The sequence below is a fragment of the Cyprinus carpio genome, chromosome B6, assembly GCF_018340385.1.
Source record: "Cyprinus carpio isolate SPL01 chromosome B6, ASM1834038v1, whole genome shotgun sequence".
NCBI lineage: Eukaryota > Metazoa > Chordata > Actinopteri > Cypriniformes > Cyprinidae > Cyprinus > Cyprinus carpio.
In genome coordinates, this window is record NC_056602.1 from 18,354,595 (window position 1) to 18,371,234 (window position 16,640).

The following is a 16,640-nucleotide window of genomic DNA, read 5'->3' on the forward strand; positions in this document are numbered from 1 at the left end:
AAATGTGGGTTCATATGAGGAGATCACAGTATGGCGTCTAAGCCATGTAGGAAACACTTTGATGTGTGAGTGAAAATGCAAGTGAGTCAAGTGGGGAGAAAAAGAAAAAGGGAAAAATCCAAGATCCATTTCTGTCACGGTGTGGGAGCTTCAAACACAAAATCACAATGCGGCGCCGAGTCAAACATTCTGCATGCATACGCACACCGACCGTGATTCCCACTGTGAGAAATCTGATTACTTTCTCTGAAAACCTTGTTTCTCTCAGATGTAAGGCAGTGAAGCCACACATTCGGTGTTATTAAGTTTTATTTATGTTTTTCCTTTTCCAAGCTCAAGGTATCTTTATAGAAGTCATTGAAATATTATAAAAAATATTACTGGGTAAGCCAATAAGCGGCCATTATGGTAAGTTGTTATGAAATAAGTTTATTTAAAAAAAAAAGCATAATTTTTCCATTTTTCATTGTTTAATTTTTCACTCTCCAAACCCCAAGCAAATCTTACCAACTTTAAACTTACTTGAGTTAAAGCTACTTACTGAGTTTTGTGTTTTAACTATAGCTTTGAAATAAAACTGACAATGCCTGAGGTATATTTAGAGACATGAGTTATCTTTTTAAAAATATAATATTGTAAGTAGTTTCAGAACCTTGAGCTAGTTCCGTGTCCTTGCAAAACTCAATCAGGTTTGCAAACTGCAGTCCAGCTTGCAGTTCTATGTGACTCTCTCAAATGAATGTCAGCAGACATCTCAGTGTTATTTAGAACAGGCCAAACAACTGGCTAATATAAAGCAAAAATAAAAATAAATAAAAAACTCTTTCCTTCCCCTGACTAGAAGGAATTGTTAAGATCTACAGAGCAAACACATTAATTCCATCTCTATTCTCCATGGAGTTAATGTACTTAGGAATGCTTTTTGATTTAGAGGCTGGTGAATTTTTGACAACTGTTCCTTTTTTATGCAACACAGTCACAGCTTTTACCGTTGTGAGCGAGCTGGGTTGCCTGCATGTGAGTGAAAGATGAGATAATGTGGCAAATGGAATTATGGTGAATCTAATTCCCTTAGGCAGAAAAGGCACCACTGTCTCACCTATCCACGTTTTTCGGACCATTTTATCAGTACCATTCCATTAGCTTTAATCTTCATTATTAGATTTGATGTGAAAACTTCACTGAAAATAATTAGATCATTTAACATTTTCCTTTATCCCCCTTTTTCTCCTTCAGTAGACCAGCTTGAACGGATCTCAAATTAACCAAGTGGCAATTTCTGGTTGCTGAATGCGATGCTGAATGAGAGGCAGTTATTTTTGTTATTTTTTTTTATTTGTATATTTATTTATTTATTAGAAGTTTTTAAGGCTTTTCAAATATGTATTCCTTTTTTACTGTGTATAATTTTATTTTATTTTTAAAATACACCTTTAGTAATGTGTCCGCAAATAACAGTCCACCATTTAGTTAAAAAAAAAAAAAAAGTTTTGTTTTTATGTCCATCTCTCCATTTCTCTTCCTATCCCTGTTTTTTGCACCAAATATATATATATTTTTTATAACGAGGCTTGCTCCCAGCAAGGCCAGAATGTTACATTTCCAACACAATTTAATACAAACGTATGACGTTTTGAACCACTATAATTTACACCTTTATTTTCATCCACAGCCTATGCGAGATTTTGTAGGTCAGCGCTTCCACAGGGACTAAGCCATCTGTAAAATTTTAACAACAGATAATGACCAGCTGAGGCAGCTTTATCCAGAGCCGGTGGTGACCTTTACCCAAAGGATCATGGTGATGGCTCGTTTCAATGCTTTTAACTTACAGCACTAACCTCTAAAACCAGTCTGAAGGTTTTCAGACTATTATCACAACCTTTTGGTCCTTTGCCATGTGACATCTCTTCACACATTTTAAGCAGGTACTATAGGGTCACTGTGGAGAGTGGGGTAAAGCCCCAAATGATCATAGCTGATTATGTGTCCCAGTGGCCAACAGAAGGTGCCAGGCACAATAAACAAAGGCCTGGTGGATCAATAGTTTTAGGCTAGACAGATCAGAGGGCTGAATTTGACAATGAGTTTAATTGATAGGCATGTAAATGGATGAACATGAGGGTTGGTGGAGGGATAGGAATGGGGCAAAAGCTTCTTGATGACCTAAACAAATCTGTTTGTAGTGAATTAGACACTTTACAAGCTGGGCATTTAAAAGCACACTTCAACAATATGGATCAAGCCAAGCAGGGGGAAACAATCGATTTGGGCCACTGGCAGGCAAGAAATTAAAGATCGGCAGATGGGCATCCACTGGGAGGGTGATTAGAAAAATAAGAAATACATGTGGAAGCTGGGGGTGGACATCGCGACCAGTAAATGGGATTCATTGAGAAACTGTGATCAATAGGTGGTAGTTTCTCGCATGACTGTTCCTCTGTGATAGTGGGGGACTTGGGTTATGGAAAATCTCTGCACTAATCTAGCTTGATATTAGCTCAGCGCACTTTGTTAGCCACGTGAGTTTAATGTAGAAGAACACTATGTCTGTAGAGGTGTGATAAAGTGCACATTTTCAGAAGTGCAATCAACATGATGGCGAGACAAATGGTGCAGGCAGTCTTTTGAAATTTCTAAGGAAAATTTGAGGTTCCGCCTACTTTTATATTAGAGTTTCTCTTAGAGTCTGTTCACAAAGAACATGTTTTGCTTTACACTGCACTTATTTTTCATTGTTTGTCTATGTATACATGCCATAGATGGACCATTGTGCTTAGGCCTTGTACAGTTTTGTACAGTGTCCTGACGCTTAAGTTTAACTAAAATTAAAAAGCCCTATAGTGTTCTATAGAGTTCTGTCAAGACCTTGCATTTTTTCCCGATTCCACTTGATTTTATTAGTAACCTATAAACACTGCAAAATCTTAAATATTTCTTCTTTGTTTTACTGTACTAATTTTTGTTTGTGCATAATTGTTTAAAATTTTAAATTCACTGTCCTTACTCCATACTACACCAAAGTATGTTCATGAAAAAGACTCAACAAATAATGTTCTTTTTTTTTTCTGTTACTCTGATATGGGCTTAATGGGTAATATATGGTCTATTTGTGGTTTCACCTTCTGCCATTGTAAGTCCCTCCCAAGCAGTTTGTATTAATTATCTGGTTCATCTGGAATACCTAGAATATCCTGAAGATCACTGGATGCAGGCATAACGGCAAGTCAACAAACTAATCACATTTGGAGAGAGAAGGTCATTAGCAAAGCTTAATAGGTTTTTGATTTCACTAGAACCTGAACACAGGGAAACTTTATTTTACAATTAGTCAGAGGGGCGATCAATGCAATTACAATTTAGCCGTGGGGGTCAGTCACTTTTCTTATACTAGAATGGCATAGGATGTTGGAGGTGAGGAGAGGTGAATGACTTCAAGCTCCTCGTCAGGTTTTCAAATGACACTTGACCTCTTTCGGTTTCAGAGCTTTCCCGTTTCCTGCCCAATTCCAGTGTTAATCTCATTATAACTGGCAAAGATGTTTATTTATAAATTTTTATTTAAATTATTCAAATAATCCAGTGCTAAATACCAGTGAATTAAATTATTTTTGAATATAACAACTTACATTTGCAGGTGGACTTGAACTTGCTAGTCAGAATGTGTAACTAATATGAATACCATTACTCAACACAACAATATCCTAAACTCTCCTATCCTAAAATATATATTATTAATAATAATATACAGTAATTCTATTATAATTATATATTATATATACTTCTATTATTTTTTTATTTTTATTTTTTTATAGAACCCAAGCAAAATTTGAATGCAGCCATTAATTAAAAACAGTATATAAATAAATAACATAAATGAAACGAAAACTGTGTAACACAATCTGGCTATGCATATATTTTTTCAACAGATCTTGTAAAAATCTTCTTTCTTTTTTTTTTCCTGTTAAAACACTGTCCTTATTTTACCTCAGAGAGAGATGAATCATGAATGATTCACAATTATTTTATTTTTTTAAGCTGAAGTCTCAGCAACTAGAGACTTACTATCCAGATGTCCGAAACGTGCAATGAATGTGTCAAAATTACTCACACACTTCTGACATTTTTTCCTACATTATTCACTTCCTAAAAACGTTTTCACTGTCCAACATTCTGCAGGCATTGTGGATTGTACAGTAAAAAGTATTTATAAATCTGCAATTACACTTAAAGCATAAATGAAAAATCTCTGGTCTGAAATATGTGAGAGATCTGTCAGCGCCTTTTACACCTTTCCAATACATCAATATGCCATTATAATTTTAGCACAATGAAGGGCCTTTTAAAATTACTACTGTATAATTGCCGTCTACCAAGCTGCTATTATCCGAGGCTTTGAGTTATTGACCGGGAGACTTCCACTCAAATTTACTCTCTTTGTTAAGCTTGTGACTGGATCATTGTCCCCAGAGGGGGCAGAAATGGTGAGAGGATCTGACCACCACTGTAAGTGAATCGTTGTAGGGTTTTGCCAAGGGCACATTGTTTGGAAGGGTAAATAATGGAGAAAGCACTTTGTGTGTCTATAATCAACCATTCTCTCTCTTTCTCTCTCTTCCTCAGACCCAGCAGCGGTGGACTTTGAGCAATATGAATTGCCCACATTGGCTGATACACTTAAGAGTTACATTCAGAACTTGCCCTGCCTGCTCATCCCAGCTGTAGTGTACAGTGAACTGGTCTACACTGCTCAGGGTAAGCTGTCCTCTGGAGCTCAGCAGTCAATGAACTGAAATTAGAGTGAAAATGGATCAGTGTTCAGTGGATTTGTTTCTGAATTAGTCAACACTGATCTCTCATGAGCTCTAACTTTGCAATAGTCTATATAAAAGTACAGTAAATGTATGATGGAAGTACATTTTGCTGTGAATAATGAAATATATTACTTTTATGATACCTTTTAAAGCATTGTAGTATTTTTTGAAGCTTGAAAGCCTCAGTCTCCATTGTTTATAACTACCATCCAGTACAATTCTTCAAACAAGTCATAAAGGCTTGAAACTACATACGAGCATGTAAATTATGTCAGAATTTAAAGGTTTAAATTCTCCTTAGTTAAAATGCACAACTAAAATAGGTGGGTGCGTTTGTCCTCTTCAGCATATAAATGCTCAAAATGTTCAGTGGGCAGAAAGAGGCTTGAGAGAGACCGAGAACAAAAGTAGTGTTATAGAAAGAGGCAGAGTGTGTGTGTGTGTGTGTGTGTGTGTGTGTGTGTGTGTGTGTGTGTGTGTGTGTGTGTGTGTGTGTGTGTGTGTGTGTGTGTGTGTGTGTATTAGTGGGGGCGCTACTATGCCGGAGGGTAGGTTCACACCATCTCTCTCTGACCTCGCTCTGCATTACACCCACTGAAAATGAAACAAGCATACACAGAGTCTGCCCCATCTTTTAGACATGCCTGGTTGCTCATAAGTGTTGCCTGACTTTGTAAGGACAAACAGAATTATGTAAGGACCCTCGCTGAGTTTTGCCGCATCATGTTTCTGATGCCTGAAAATTCTTGCGGTCTTAAGACGACTTGTATCCTTAAATACACTGGTTGAATAGTATTTAAGGATAAGATGCAAAAAAATTGCTTCAGATGCTTCTGTTTTATGAGAATATTTCTTGAAATAAATGTATTTTTCATTACTTACTGACTACCTTCTGTCATAGTGAATTTAAAATGTTTTTAAAACGTCCCTGAACTCAAATCGTAAATATCAAACATGCCTCTGATGTGATATACAATGAGAGCGAGTAAGCGTCACCTATCAGATTTTGCGTGCTTCTATAGCTGAAACTTGGCTTTCACAAACATGCCACAAATGCAGAGTACTGAGAAAGAACATCACCCATATACTTTTTTTATGCTTAGTTTTTCACTGTGAAACAGAACACATGCAAGGAGAGCTAGCTGACCATGTCAATTGTTCTCCATTTGTTTTCCTTCTCTAATCATGTTTGATCTCACGAGTCTCCGGGAAATCGTTCCTGCAGTCAACAAGTGTGGGGTCTCGCAATCTGGTCAGATCGTCTAGTGTGCGTGTTCAGAGGATTATAAGGCTAAAAAACGGTTGAAACTGTCTTCATGTCTGTGGTCTCCCATGGTTTTAAAAACGCTTAAGATTTGAAAATCAACTAGTGTGTGACCAGCCTAGGATAAATTTTGGCAGTTTTATGATTGATTTATTTATTTACTTTAAATTTTAGGATTTTAAGGCATGATCTTCTTTTTGACTAAGCATATTGTTGATTGTTCATATCTTCAATCTGCAGTATACTCATTCATTGTCTTGATTGATTTGCATGATTGGTCCCATAGAATGGCAAGTATAATTGCAGTTTAATTAGTTTTATTTCGATCATGCAATAGGAACATACTTGATTGATTGGCTTAAACCTAATAATTTAATTTTCCAACCTCAGTTCTGCTGGCACTGCTACAGTATATAAGTACATAAATTAACTGCAAAATTTAAAATGAAATATTACCTTCTATCTTCTAAGGAGGGAACTAATATTAGTTTTGTGATGCAGTGAACAAAAATCAAGGCAATGACTCACTATAATGTACTTAGGGTTATAATAAATTTCATATTGGGTCAGTGAGTCTTCAAGTGCAAAGTCACTGTAGGATTTGTCATATGGCAAATTCAGCATTTGTGCATTAACCGTTCTTAAAGAATCAATGGGCTATTATCGCAAGTAAGCTTTCCTGGAAAGTCCCTTTGTCATGGGGTGCCCTTAACAATGCCAAACTCCACCTCTCTCTTCCCTGGATAAAATCCATTTAATTGTGAAATCAAGCATGCTTTTGTTTCGATATGCGTAATTTAATCAACACACCAATTCAAACTATTAAATCATTTTTTTTTTAAAAAATCATGTTATCCAAAACTCCAGAAGTCTTATGATGCATGACTTAAGGTTAGAACAATCAAATTCATGTCAAGCTTTAATCTAACACAAATCAACTTGACAATGTATTGCTTCCCAAAGCATGACAATGTTATTTAGTGGAAGAAAAGTGCAAAAAGTTATTTTTCTGGTAGAAATTTTGAGTCCCATTGAGTGTCTAAGTCAGTGGTAACTCTCTTGCCTTGAGCACCGGTGCCCATCTGGCTGGCCAGGAGCCAGTATGCCCTCTTCCAGGAATGCGATTGGCCGTCTGCAGGGCTCCCCTTCCCCTGGTTGTGTCGTGCTGAGTCCAGATGGACTCGGCCAAGTTCCCAGCCGTGGCCTGCAGCCTATTATGCTGGCCTTTATTGAACAGGGGTCAGTCTCTATCGGTAATCTCCAGGAGGCAGCAGTTGGTGGGACTGTCCGGCTCCAGACTGGGGGCATCGGTGTCTGTGTGTGTGTCTGTGCATGTATTACTGAGTGTATGCATAGAACTAGATAGAAACTCTCTTGTATCAATGGTCAGTGAGACTCAGGCCAAGGTCAAAGTAGTGACCCGTTTTCTGATCGGCAGATTGTCAGACATTCATCATTCGACCCCCTGCCACCCACTGCTCATAACCTTTGACTACTTAGCACTTATCTTCTATAAGCACTATGGGTGAAGCGCCTTAACCAGCCAACACCTTAATGGCTTTGTTCATGCTCATAATTCATGCAGGAAGTGCAGTTGGCAGGGGATTGAGTCTGTGTGTTTGTTGGGTGTGGGGGGGGGGGGGGTGAGAGCAGCTTTTAGGCACTAATCTTTACTTACATTGAAAGTGTGGTGGCAGGTAAGATTTACTGAGTGTATTGCAGGACTGGCCTGTTTGCAAGCTGACACCATTGACACTGAATTATGACTATTAGAAACATTCAAATGAACAAAAATGAAAGGGAAATGAGAAAATAATGTGTACATGTTAAACATTTTATCAAATGATGAAGAAAGCTTACTATAAAAGGAATTTATTTTAATATTATTTTTCACTAGCTGTGATTTGTTGCATGACACTTTTTAAATTTTCAACAACCAACACAAAAACAAAAAGATGAATAAATGAATTTATTTTTTTATAAAATATAATATAATAATGTCTACATTTGGCTTACGTATGAGGACTCATAAATATAATTTTTAAAAAGTATTTATAAGACCTTGATTTGTGTTATGTATTTATTTATTTATTTAAACTTGTACTGCATTAATTATATATCATATTATACATTTATTATAGATATTTAATATGAATATATATTTTTTGCATAGAATAATTGCCGACATTGCATGTATCATCTCTCAATGAATGAAATTCATTCATTCATGTATGTTTGTTTATTTATTTAAACATATTCTAATATATATATATATATATATATACATATTTATTAATTTTTTGATGTGCAATCATAATTTTCGACATTGTATGTATTGTGTCTGTATGAATTAAATTCCTTTATTTTTGAAGTCCTAGAACATTGCATGTGGAAAAGCATTTAGAACATTTTGTATAAAAGAGGTGTTTGTGAACTTTTTTTTTTTTTTTTTATCAATTATGGTGACCCTTAATTCCTCAAATGATATTGACAAGAGTTATAACCAGGCATACATAGTGAATAAACAGCAGTATCAGCAGTTCATGCTTAGTGAATTCCCCCTCGTTCTGTACTTTCCAGACTGGATGATGTCCCGCATTGATATCCAGACTGTATCTGTGTTCCTCTGGCTGATGAAGACAAGTATTAATTGTGTGTAGGGGACTTACAGATGAAATGCTCATATCTTAGCTGTACCACCAGGGTACACTTTAGCTTAAATAAGCCTGAATCACAGATGCTGGCCTTTTTGCTGTGGGAAACCCCATCTCAAAGGAGCTCTTCAATATGTTGGAAGCTGTCGCAATAACTGCATTGTCCTTGTGGGTGCTCATAGACAATAGACTCCAGGGCAATTTTAGGCTAGCACTTAAACTCCTGCTGAGCTGACTTTCCAGTCCCAGGTCATGGGTTTTGTAATGTGCCCCAATGTTTAATGCTGCTGTCTGAGTTCAGATGAGTTACATGTATATTATTAGAACCACAGGGTGGATGTTTGGCTTTTATTCCCTGCTGGTAGATGCACCTTATCCATTGACAGCCATTCAAAAGTATGAGTGTATTCTATTAAGATTAACTTCAGCATTCAAATCACATATATTTTCATATCTAATAATAGATTTAGTCCAGTGTCCAATTTGTTTTTGTATGTATATGATTCTCTGTCTGCTCCCATTTCCCTTCATAGATCAGGATAGTCAATAAGGGCTTAAAACAGTTTGAGTTTTTGTGTTGCGAACAGTCTCTCTCTGTCTCTTTTAGAAACCCAAGGCATGGAGGAGTGTGGACAGCAGCTGAAAAGAATCCTTGACTCTCCCAGTGTCCCTCAGGCTAACCACCAGCTCCTGGTTCATCTGACCCGACACCTAAGTAAGGTGGCCCAAAGTGGGGGAGCAGCTCAGGCAAGCCCCAGGCTTCTGGCTCTGGCCTACAGCGAGGCCATCTTCAAAAACAACCACTTCAGGTACTGTAAATAACTTGTTGTCAACTAAAATCTACAGTCTTCAAGCTACATTACCATTCAGAATGGGGCCAGAAAGATTTTTAAGGTTTTTGAAGTCGTTTATACTTAACAAGCCTGCATTTATTTAATCAAAAATGCAGTAAAACAGTAATATTGTGGAAAAAGTACTACAAATTAAAAGAACTGTTTTCTATTTTAATATATTTTTAATCGAATTTATTCCTGTGATGTCAAAACTGAATTTTCAGCAGCCAAAAATCCAGTCTTCAGTGTAACATGACTAATTATAATCACTGCTCAAACAAGCTTTTTTGTGGAAACCGTGGAACATTTTTTAAGGATTCTATGGTGAATAGAACGCTCAAAAGAACAGCATTTATGTGAAATAGAAATCTTTTGCAACAGGATATATGTCTTTTGTCTGTTTTGAATCAATTTAATGTATCCATCCATGCTGAAAAAAATAATGGTATTGTACACTGTAATTTTTTTTCAAAGTTGTAAATAAAACCATCCTTGAATTACATTTTAAAGACTATTTAAAGATTTAAAGATTAATCTATTTATACATTTTTAAACTACTTAAAAATGCCATGTTTCATTCAATGTGTTACTTGACATTTCATTTGTAATTACTTGTGAGTAAAAACTGTTTCAATATAAATATATTTTTAGTGTATATGCAGAATAAGAGGCTAAAATAATTTAATCATGTCAAATTATGTAACAAAATAAACAAAATTTGGGCTTCAGTTAAATGTAATTACCTTTCTATATATATATATATATATATATATTATATATATATTATATTATATATATAATATATATATATATGTATATTATATATATATATAAAATCATGTTTAATCTTGTGGTCACTCTTGCAGAAAAAAAAAAACAGTTTAATACAAAGGACTGGCGGCATACACATGCTCACATTCATACTTGCATGTACATGCATGTTCTTTGTTTCAGCAGAAAACTCAGTGGAACATATGTCGAGGCCTATCTTTATTCCCCTAGTTTAATTAAAGTGGAGCAGAAAGAGATGAGGGAGCTGTTATTCCTGATCTGTCCCTCAGCCCACTGTAAGACAGCCCTTAATGGCTGCAGCTCCAGTACAATCTCCTGAGAGGAACAGCACATAACATACAACAGATGGGAATGCTTATTAAAATGTGTTGCACTGTTACAATCCCTTGTACTTGCCATTTAAAGAGTACCAGGAGTGAATGTTGATAACTCACTATTTGTGTAACCTGACTGTTATTATACCAGACCTCTGTATAAGACTATAGTACATGATCATATTATTGTTGCACTTTTATTAACTATGGAATTATTATTTTATTTTTTATTTCCTTATGCCAAAGGTTAAATGGATCATTGTGATCCCTGTGGTTCTTGACTGTGGAAAAGAGGTTGTAGAGGCACCTCATAGTTACTCACAAATGAATAATAATCAGAAATATTTCTTGAGCATGAAATCAACATATCAGAATGATTTCTGAAGGATGGTATGACACTGATGAGTGGAGTAATGGCATCTGAAAATTCAGCTTTGCCATTAAAGGAATACATTACATTTTAAAACAAAAAAATAATATCCAAATAATATATACCATAGTACTTTTTGGCTAGTTTGACATTTTTGAGATTTATATCTCATTACAGTTAAATAGATGGTGACATCACACCTTCTATAAAGCGGCCTCCTGAATGAAGGACATTAGTGCACACAATAAAGAGTAGTGTGCAAGTGAGTCACTGTTAACTCAGTCAGCACATTGTAGTCCATTAAGTCGCCTCGCTCTTATTCCATTGTGAGCTGCTTTTCTGTCCCTCTGCCAAGAGTCTCCAGTGGGACTTTCCCTGCTCTTAACGGCCTGTCAATTGTCTTATGGCTCTGGGGCAGTTCAGGCAGAGAAAGAAAGTGAGAGAGAGGGAAAGGGAGCGCATTATGCCAGAAGCAGTCATTTCTGGTTAGTCATCAGCTTCACACTACCTGAGGTCATTGAGGCATCACAGGACCTGAATTACAGCTGAATACATAAGCAAATGAACATTCGCCTCTAAAAATCCAATTGAGTTTTGACTATAAACAAGCAGTCAACAGTTCACCAAGTAGATCAGCCGCTGCAACTCATGACATGAACTTTGTGTATAATGACCGACTTGATTCTTGATGTTTGTTGTGTGTGAGAGTAAGTTTGAATTTTTTTGTCTGAACTTTCCATGTTTCATGAGTAATAGTTATTAGAGCATTTGTTTAGGACCAGCTTCACTTCTAACCATGGCATGAATATATATACTCACTCTTAAAATGTCTTTCTCTCACTTCAGTGCGGATGTAAACCCAGAACATCATGTAAAGATTCTTGAGGCACTTATCATGGTTGGAGGCCTAGTGGAGATACAAGCTGCTCCAGGTAGGATATCAGAGGTTCTCATCATTTTATTAATCTTCTATAGGTTTATCTTCTTGGATTTTTTGTTTGTGTACTTTGTATTTTTAATGACTAATTTTTGGGACTATGATTGTAAGCTTACTGCATCACCCAATGCTTCCTTTTGACAATCCAGTGGGTTTTTATATTCCATTCATTTTTGCTTTATTGGCACTGATATCGAACTTGTTAGTTTCAGTGGTAAATTATAAAGAATTATCACAATTATCTATAGATATTTGATTTTGTCCAAACAAGTTATGCTTCGATGTCTTTGAGGATGGACATTTCTGGAAGTAGATGTGAAAGTAGTGTCTTCTGTGGGTGTAGGCCTAAATGTGTGTGTGTAAGGAAGAGAGGCTGATAAAAGTGATTGATTGATGAGGATTAAATTTTCATGTTAAGCTTGTGATGGCTAAAATAATAAGTAATAGTTCACGATACTTGCATCTATAGGTACTATAGCTTTTTTCCAGGCCTGATGAAACTAGGTTGTTATGGATCTTCTGGCTCGACACTCTCTTTACTTTCATTATTTAGAATCCAAACATTGTGTTTCAGTCATTGAACTTCTGCAATATAATATAAATGAATATAGGTCTATTAGATGTCTGGAGTCCCAGGTAGTCCTAGGAGGTTAACATTAGCCTCAGCTTTTTATAATAAAGGAGTGCATTAAATGTGAATTATATCAGTTCAGCACAACAGTGGAGGATTTATGGTTTCCATTTTGATGCACTTAAGCAACTTACTTTGGGCAAACTTGAGCAATTATGAATGATGTAAATTAATTTTGGAATTTGCAGCACAGCATTTTTGGGTTTGTAAATCAGCAAACATGGACAAACATATGGGTTCATAACAAAGCTGACAAATACTTTAATTGACAGAGTAACATAAATTTGTTTGTACCCAATTTTTCTCTCTCAGAGACAGAGCTCAGCATTTAAGTTGGTCATAATTCATTTTAAAAGGTAACTGTAAACTTCCCTGTTGAAAAATCCAGCATATGCTTGTTAGGTATGTTTTGAAGCATGGCTGCTGGTTTGAGCTGGTATAAGATGGTCCTTAGCTGGTCATGAGCTGGTTTAAGCTGGTCATGTGCTGGTCCTAAACTGGTCCTGAGCAGGAGCTATTTGCTTAGGACCAGCTTAGGACCAGAACATGACTATCTAAGAACCAGTTTAAACCAGCTCAAACCAGCAGCCATGCTTCAAAACATACCTAACATCATATGCTGTTTTTTTCAACAGGATTTGGTCAACACAGTCTCTGATACAGAGGCTCAGTTTGGAGTGAAGTAACAGACTAGAACTTAGAGCTAATAAATGCACCACCCACGGACACATGCATAGATTTATGGAGTCTGGTGTGACCTTCTCTTGGTGCTGTGGGGTCATAACCTTAGCCCCAAAGCAAGACTAGGGGTAATGATTTCAGTGGCAAGCTTGAGCCTTACTTAGAACTAACAGTCATGGTCAGAAACATTTACCCCTAAACTATATTCAGTGATTTAATTTGTTAGCTGTCATATACACTACTGTTACTGTTATGTTTTTGAAAGAAATGTCTTATGGTCACCAATGCTGCATTTATTAACATAATTGTTTATTTAAAATATAAAAATAAAACAAGTAATACTGTAAAATATTACAATTTAATTAACTGTTTATTTTATTATATTTTAAAATGTAATTCATTAATGTGATGGCTAATCTGATTTTTGAGCAGCCATTACTCCATTCTGATAATCTGCTAATTTGGTGCCTAAAAGCTTTCTATATTATTTATCATTGTTGATAACACTTTAGCTGCTTAGTATTTTGTGGAAACAGTAATATATATTTTTCAGGGTTCTCTGGTGAATAGAAACTTTTGTAACCTTAAAAATCTCTTTACTGTCACTTATAATCAGTTTAATGTTAATTATGAATTCCTTTTAAAACAAACAAAACTCAAAACGTTTAAACGGTAGCGTATTAACTTTCGATTTAAAAATATAATAATTTTGAACAATAGAAACATTTTTATTCCACTTACATATTTTACATGCATAGTACTACTAGCCCTCAAGCATCCTTTTGAATTTGTGTGGATAAATTAACTCAGAATCGGCAGAGACTGTGAAGCACAGGCTCTCTTTTCTAATGGTTTCATCATCTCTTTCACTAAAGGCTACATTAACTGGGGCCAGAGGGCAAAGGAGCCTGGATGGGTGGCCTACGAGCAGAGTGAACCTCTTCACAGCCAAAAATGTGATTTATACAAAACACAAAAGAACAACTAGAGCAAAAAATAGGTTAGAATGCATCCATTCGCACGATAACCCATCAGCTTATGTATGACGTCCTTTTTGGAGGCAGCCAGTAATGTACCTAGAGTGCTTTAGCAAACAGCTGACCCCTCCTGTGCCTCCAGCTCTCTAGTTTGGTCCTAATATGTTCCAGCTTGGTAAAGTTTGTTGGCAAAACATTGCGTTTAAAGAGCAATCTTTTGGGGGCCACGTCGGGCTCACTTTCTCTTGGATGACTGCACTTGTCAAATGCTGATGGATTCACTGTGGCTGTTAGCATGGGTTTTAGAGAGAAAGTGAGGGAGGAAACAAAAAGGAAAGTGGGCAAATACAAGTAAGCAAGGAGAAGGGTATGACGAATACAGTTTAGGAAAGGTCACAGCTAGTCTTATGTTATTTCTGTCACTGACAGGGACTTCATGAACGTTTGTCTAATTCTGACACGGAACAGAATAAATTGTTGAGTAAAGTTGTTATTTTTGTTTTCTTTGCACACAAAAAGTTTTCTCATAGCTTCATAAAATGACGGTTAAACCACTGATGTCACATAGACTAATTTACTGATATCCTTACTACCTTTCTGAGCCTTGACCGTGGTAGTTCCATTGCCGTCTATGAAGGGTCAGAAAGCTCTTGGATTTCATCAAAAATATCTTCATTTGTGTTCTAAAGATGAACGAAGATCTTACAGGTTTGGACCTGAGGGTGAATTTTTTGGTGAACTATCCCTTTAAAATTAAAGTGTAATAATTTTAAAAGTGTTTAGCATTAGTATGTTGCTAAGTTGCTTTAAAAAACAGATGCCTGTGTAGGCAGTTGGGAGTGAGGCAGCTTACTAGGTTTTGGAAACAGAGTGACCAAGCTGTCCAAACTCTAGATAATTTCAAGGCCACGGCATGCTGTTTTTCTCTTTTGTTTTTACTCAACTATTCTCATTCCAGTTCTTCTTTCTCTCTTTCTCTTTTAGCAATGTGCTGAGTCGTCACATTTAAAAAAAATTTTTTTACATTTCTTCGCTTTGGCTGAAGGAGTGCTTATTTTTGTTGTGTTGAAAAGTCAGCTCTATATCTGTCACTCTTTCTCTCTCTCTATGGATATTTCTTTGTCCCTCCTAGCCTTTGTTTCCCATCGCACACAGCGGTTCTCGGTCATGCCCCCAAGCACTGACTTTAACCTCCATATATACACAAGCACACATGCACACGTTCTCTCCTGAGGTCATGTTGCAGCCTCATGGAATTCCCCACTGGCTGACCTGGTGTCCCAGATGACCCAGTGAAAATGACCAGTGCTTTCTTCCACAGCCTCTCAGCTGCACACAATCACATGCTTCAATGTACCATGTAATAATCTTTGAGCTGCTCACTCTATGGCCTTTGTTCCACAGTCCTTTTTTCCCTTCCTCTATCTTCATCCATCTAAGGTCATTTGCAACACAAGCTCAAATTTGGCATTCTGCTTGGTCATACTGGCCTCAAGCCTGGTCATTATGGGTAGCTGTAGTGCTAAAGTCTTGAGAGTGGACAGTTAACATGAGAGCAGATGAGGTCAGGCATAATGAATGGCGGAACTATTCATCACATTCTATACTTAGAATGCTTAGGATTACTTTTTGACTGTATTTTTTACGTGATATTGGCGCCAAGCTGTCCTCACGCGCCATGGACTAATTCATCTGAGCTTTAATGCCTAAGAAGAGCAGATGCTCTCACTTTCCCCCATCTCTCTCTATTTCCCTGGCTTTCTCCCTCTGATTACACCATTTCTTCATTAAAGAGATAGCAATCGCATTAAGGTTGCCTCAGTTGCACTCTAAAACACATTAATCTTCCTTAAAGATTCCCCTGCCTTCTCTTAGCACAGGGCTAATCAAGCTCTGATTAATATGACGTGGACGATCTTAAGCTGTTTAGCAAGTTTTACCGTTGTTGATAAGGTGATCCGGAGTAGAATTAGACACAGTTGATGTTGTTCTAGATTGCATGCACGTTTGCATTGTAAAACAGGGGGGGGTTAATATAAATTGTGAACATGGAACATGTGCGCCTTTTAATCATTCTTTTCGTATCAAGGGTCTCTCTGAAGTTGAACTGGATAAAAATGTCATGGTCAGATATTTCTTATTGGCCTTTTTAATATAAAAAACATTTGTTAGCTATTTATTACTGCACACAGTTGTTTTTATTTAGCTAATCCTAACTACTATAAACTAACCTACCTATAAAGCCAAAATAAACTTTGGCTTTTAGCATTAAAAATAAAAACTTGCTTTATTAATTGTTTTTCCAAATGAGCATGTCCCTGAATGTGCCCATAGGGAGGTTGTGTCAGATTTAGCTAATGTCTTGGGACAAAG

General features: G+C 36.5%; 1 protein-coding gene across 1 annotated transcript in view; it reads left to right on the top strand.

Moving 5' to 3' along the window:
* pik3r3b (phosphoinositide-3-kinase, regulatory subunit 3b (gamma)) overlaps window positions 1-16,640 on the top strand; it is a 143,330-nt gene that overhangs the window by 61,210 nt on the left and 65,480 nt on the right. The window contains exons 5-7 of the mRNA XM_042726017.1: window positions 4,624-4,755; window positions 9,340-9,541; window positions 11,888-11,973. Coding sequence (XP_042581951.1) covers window positions 4,624-4,755; window positions 9,340-9,541; window positions 11,888-11,973 — 420 coding nt within the window. The remainder of the gene's footprint in view (window positions 1-4,623; window positions 4,756-9,339; window positions 9,542-11,887; window positions 11,974-16,640) is intronic.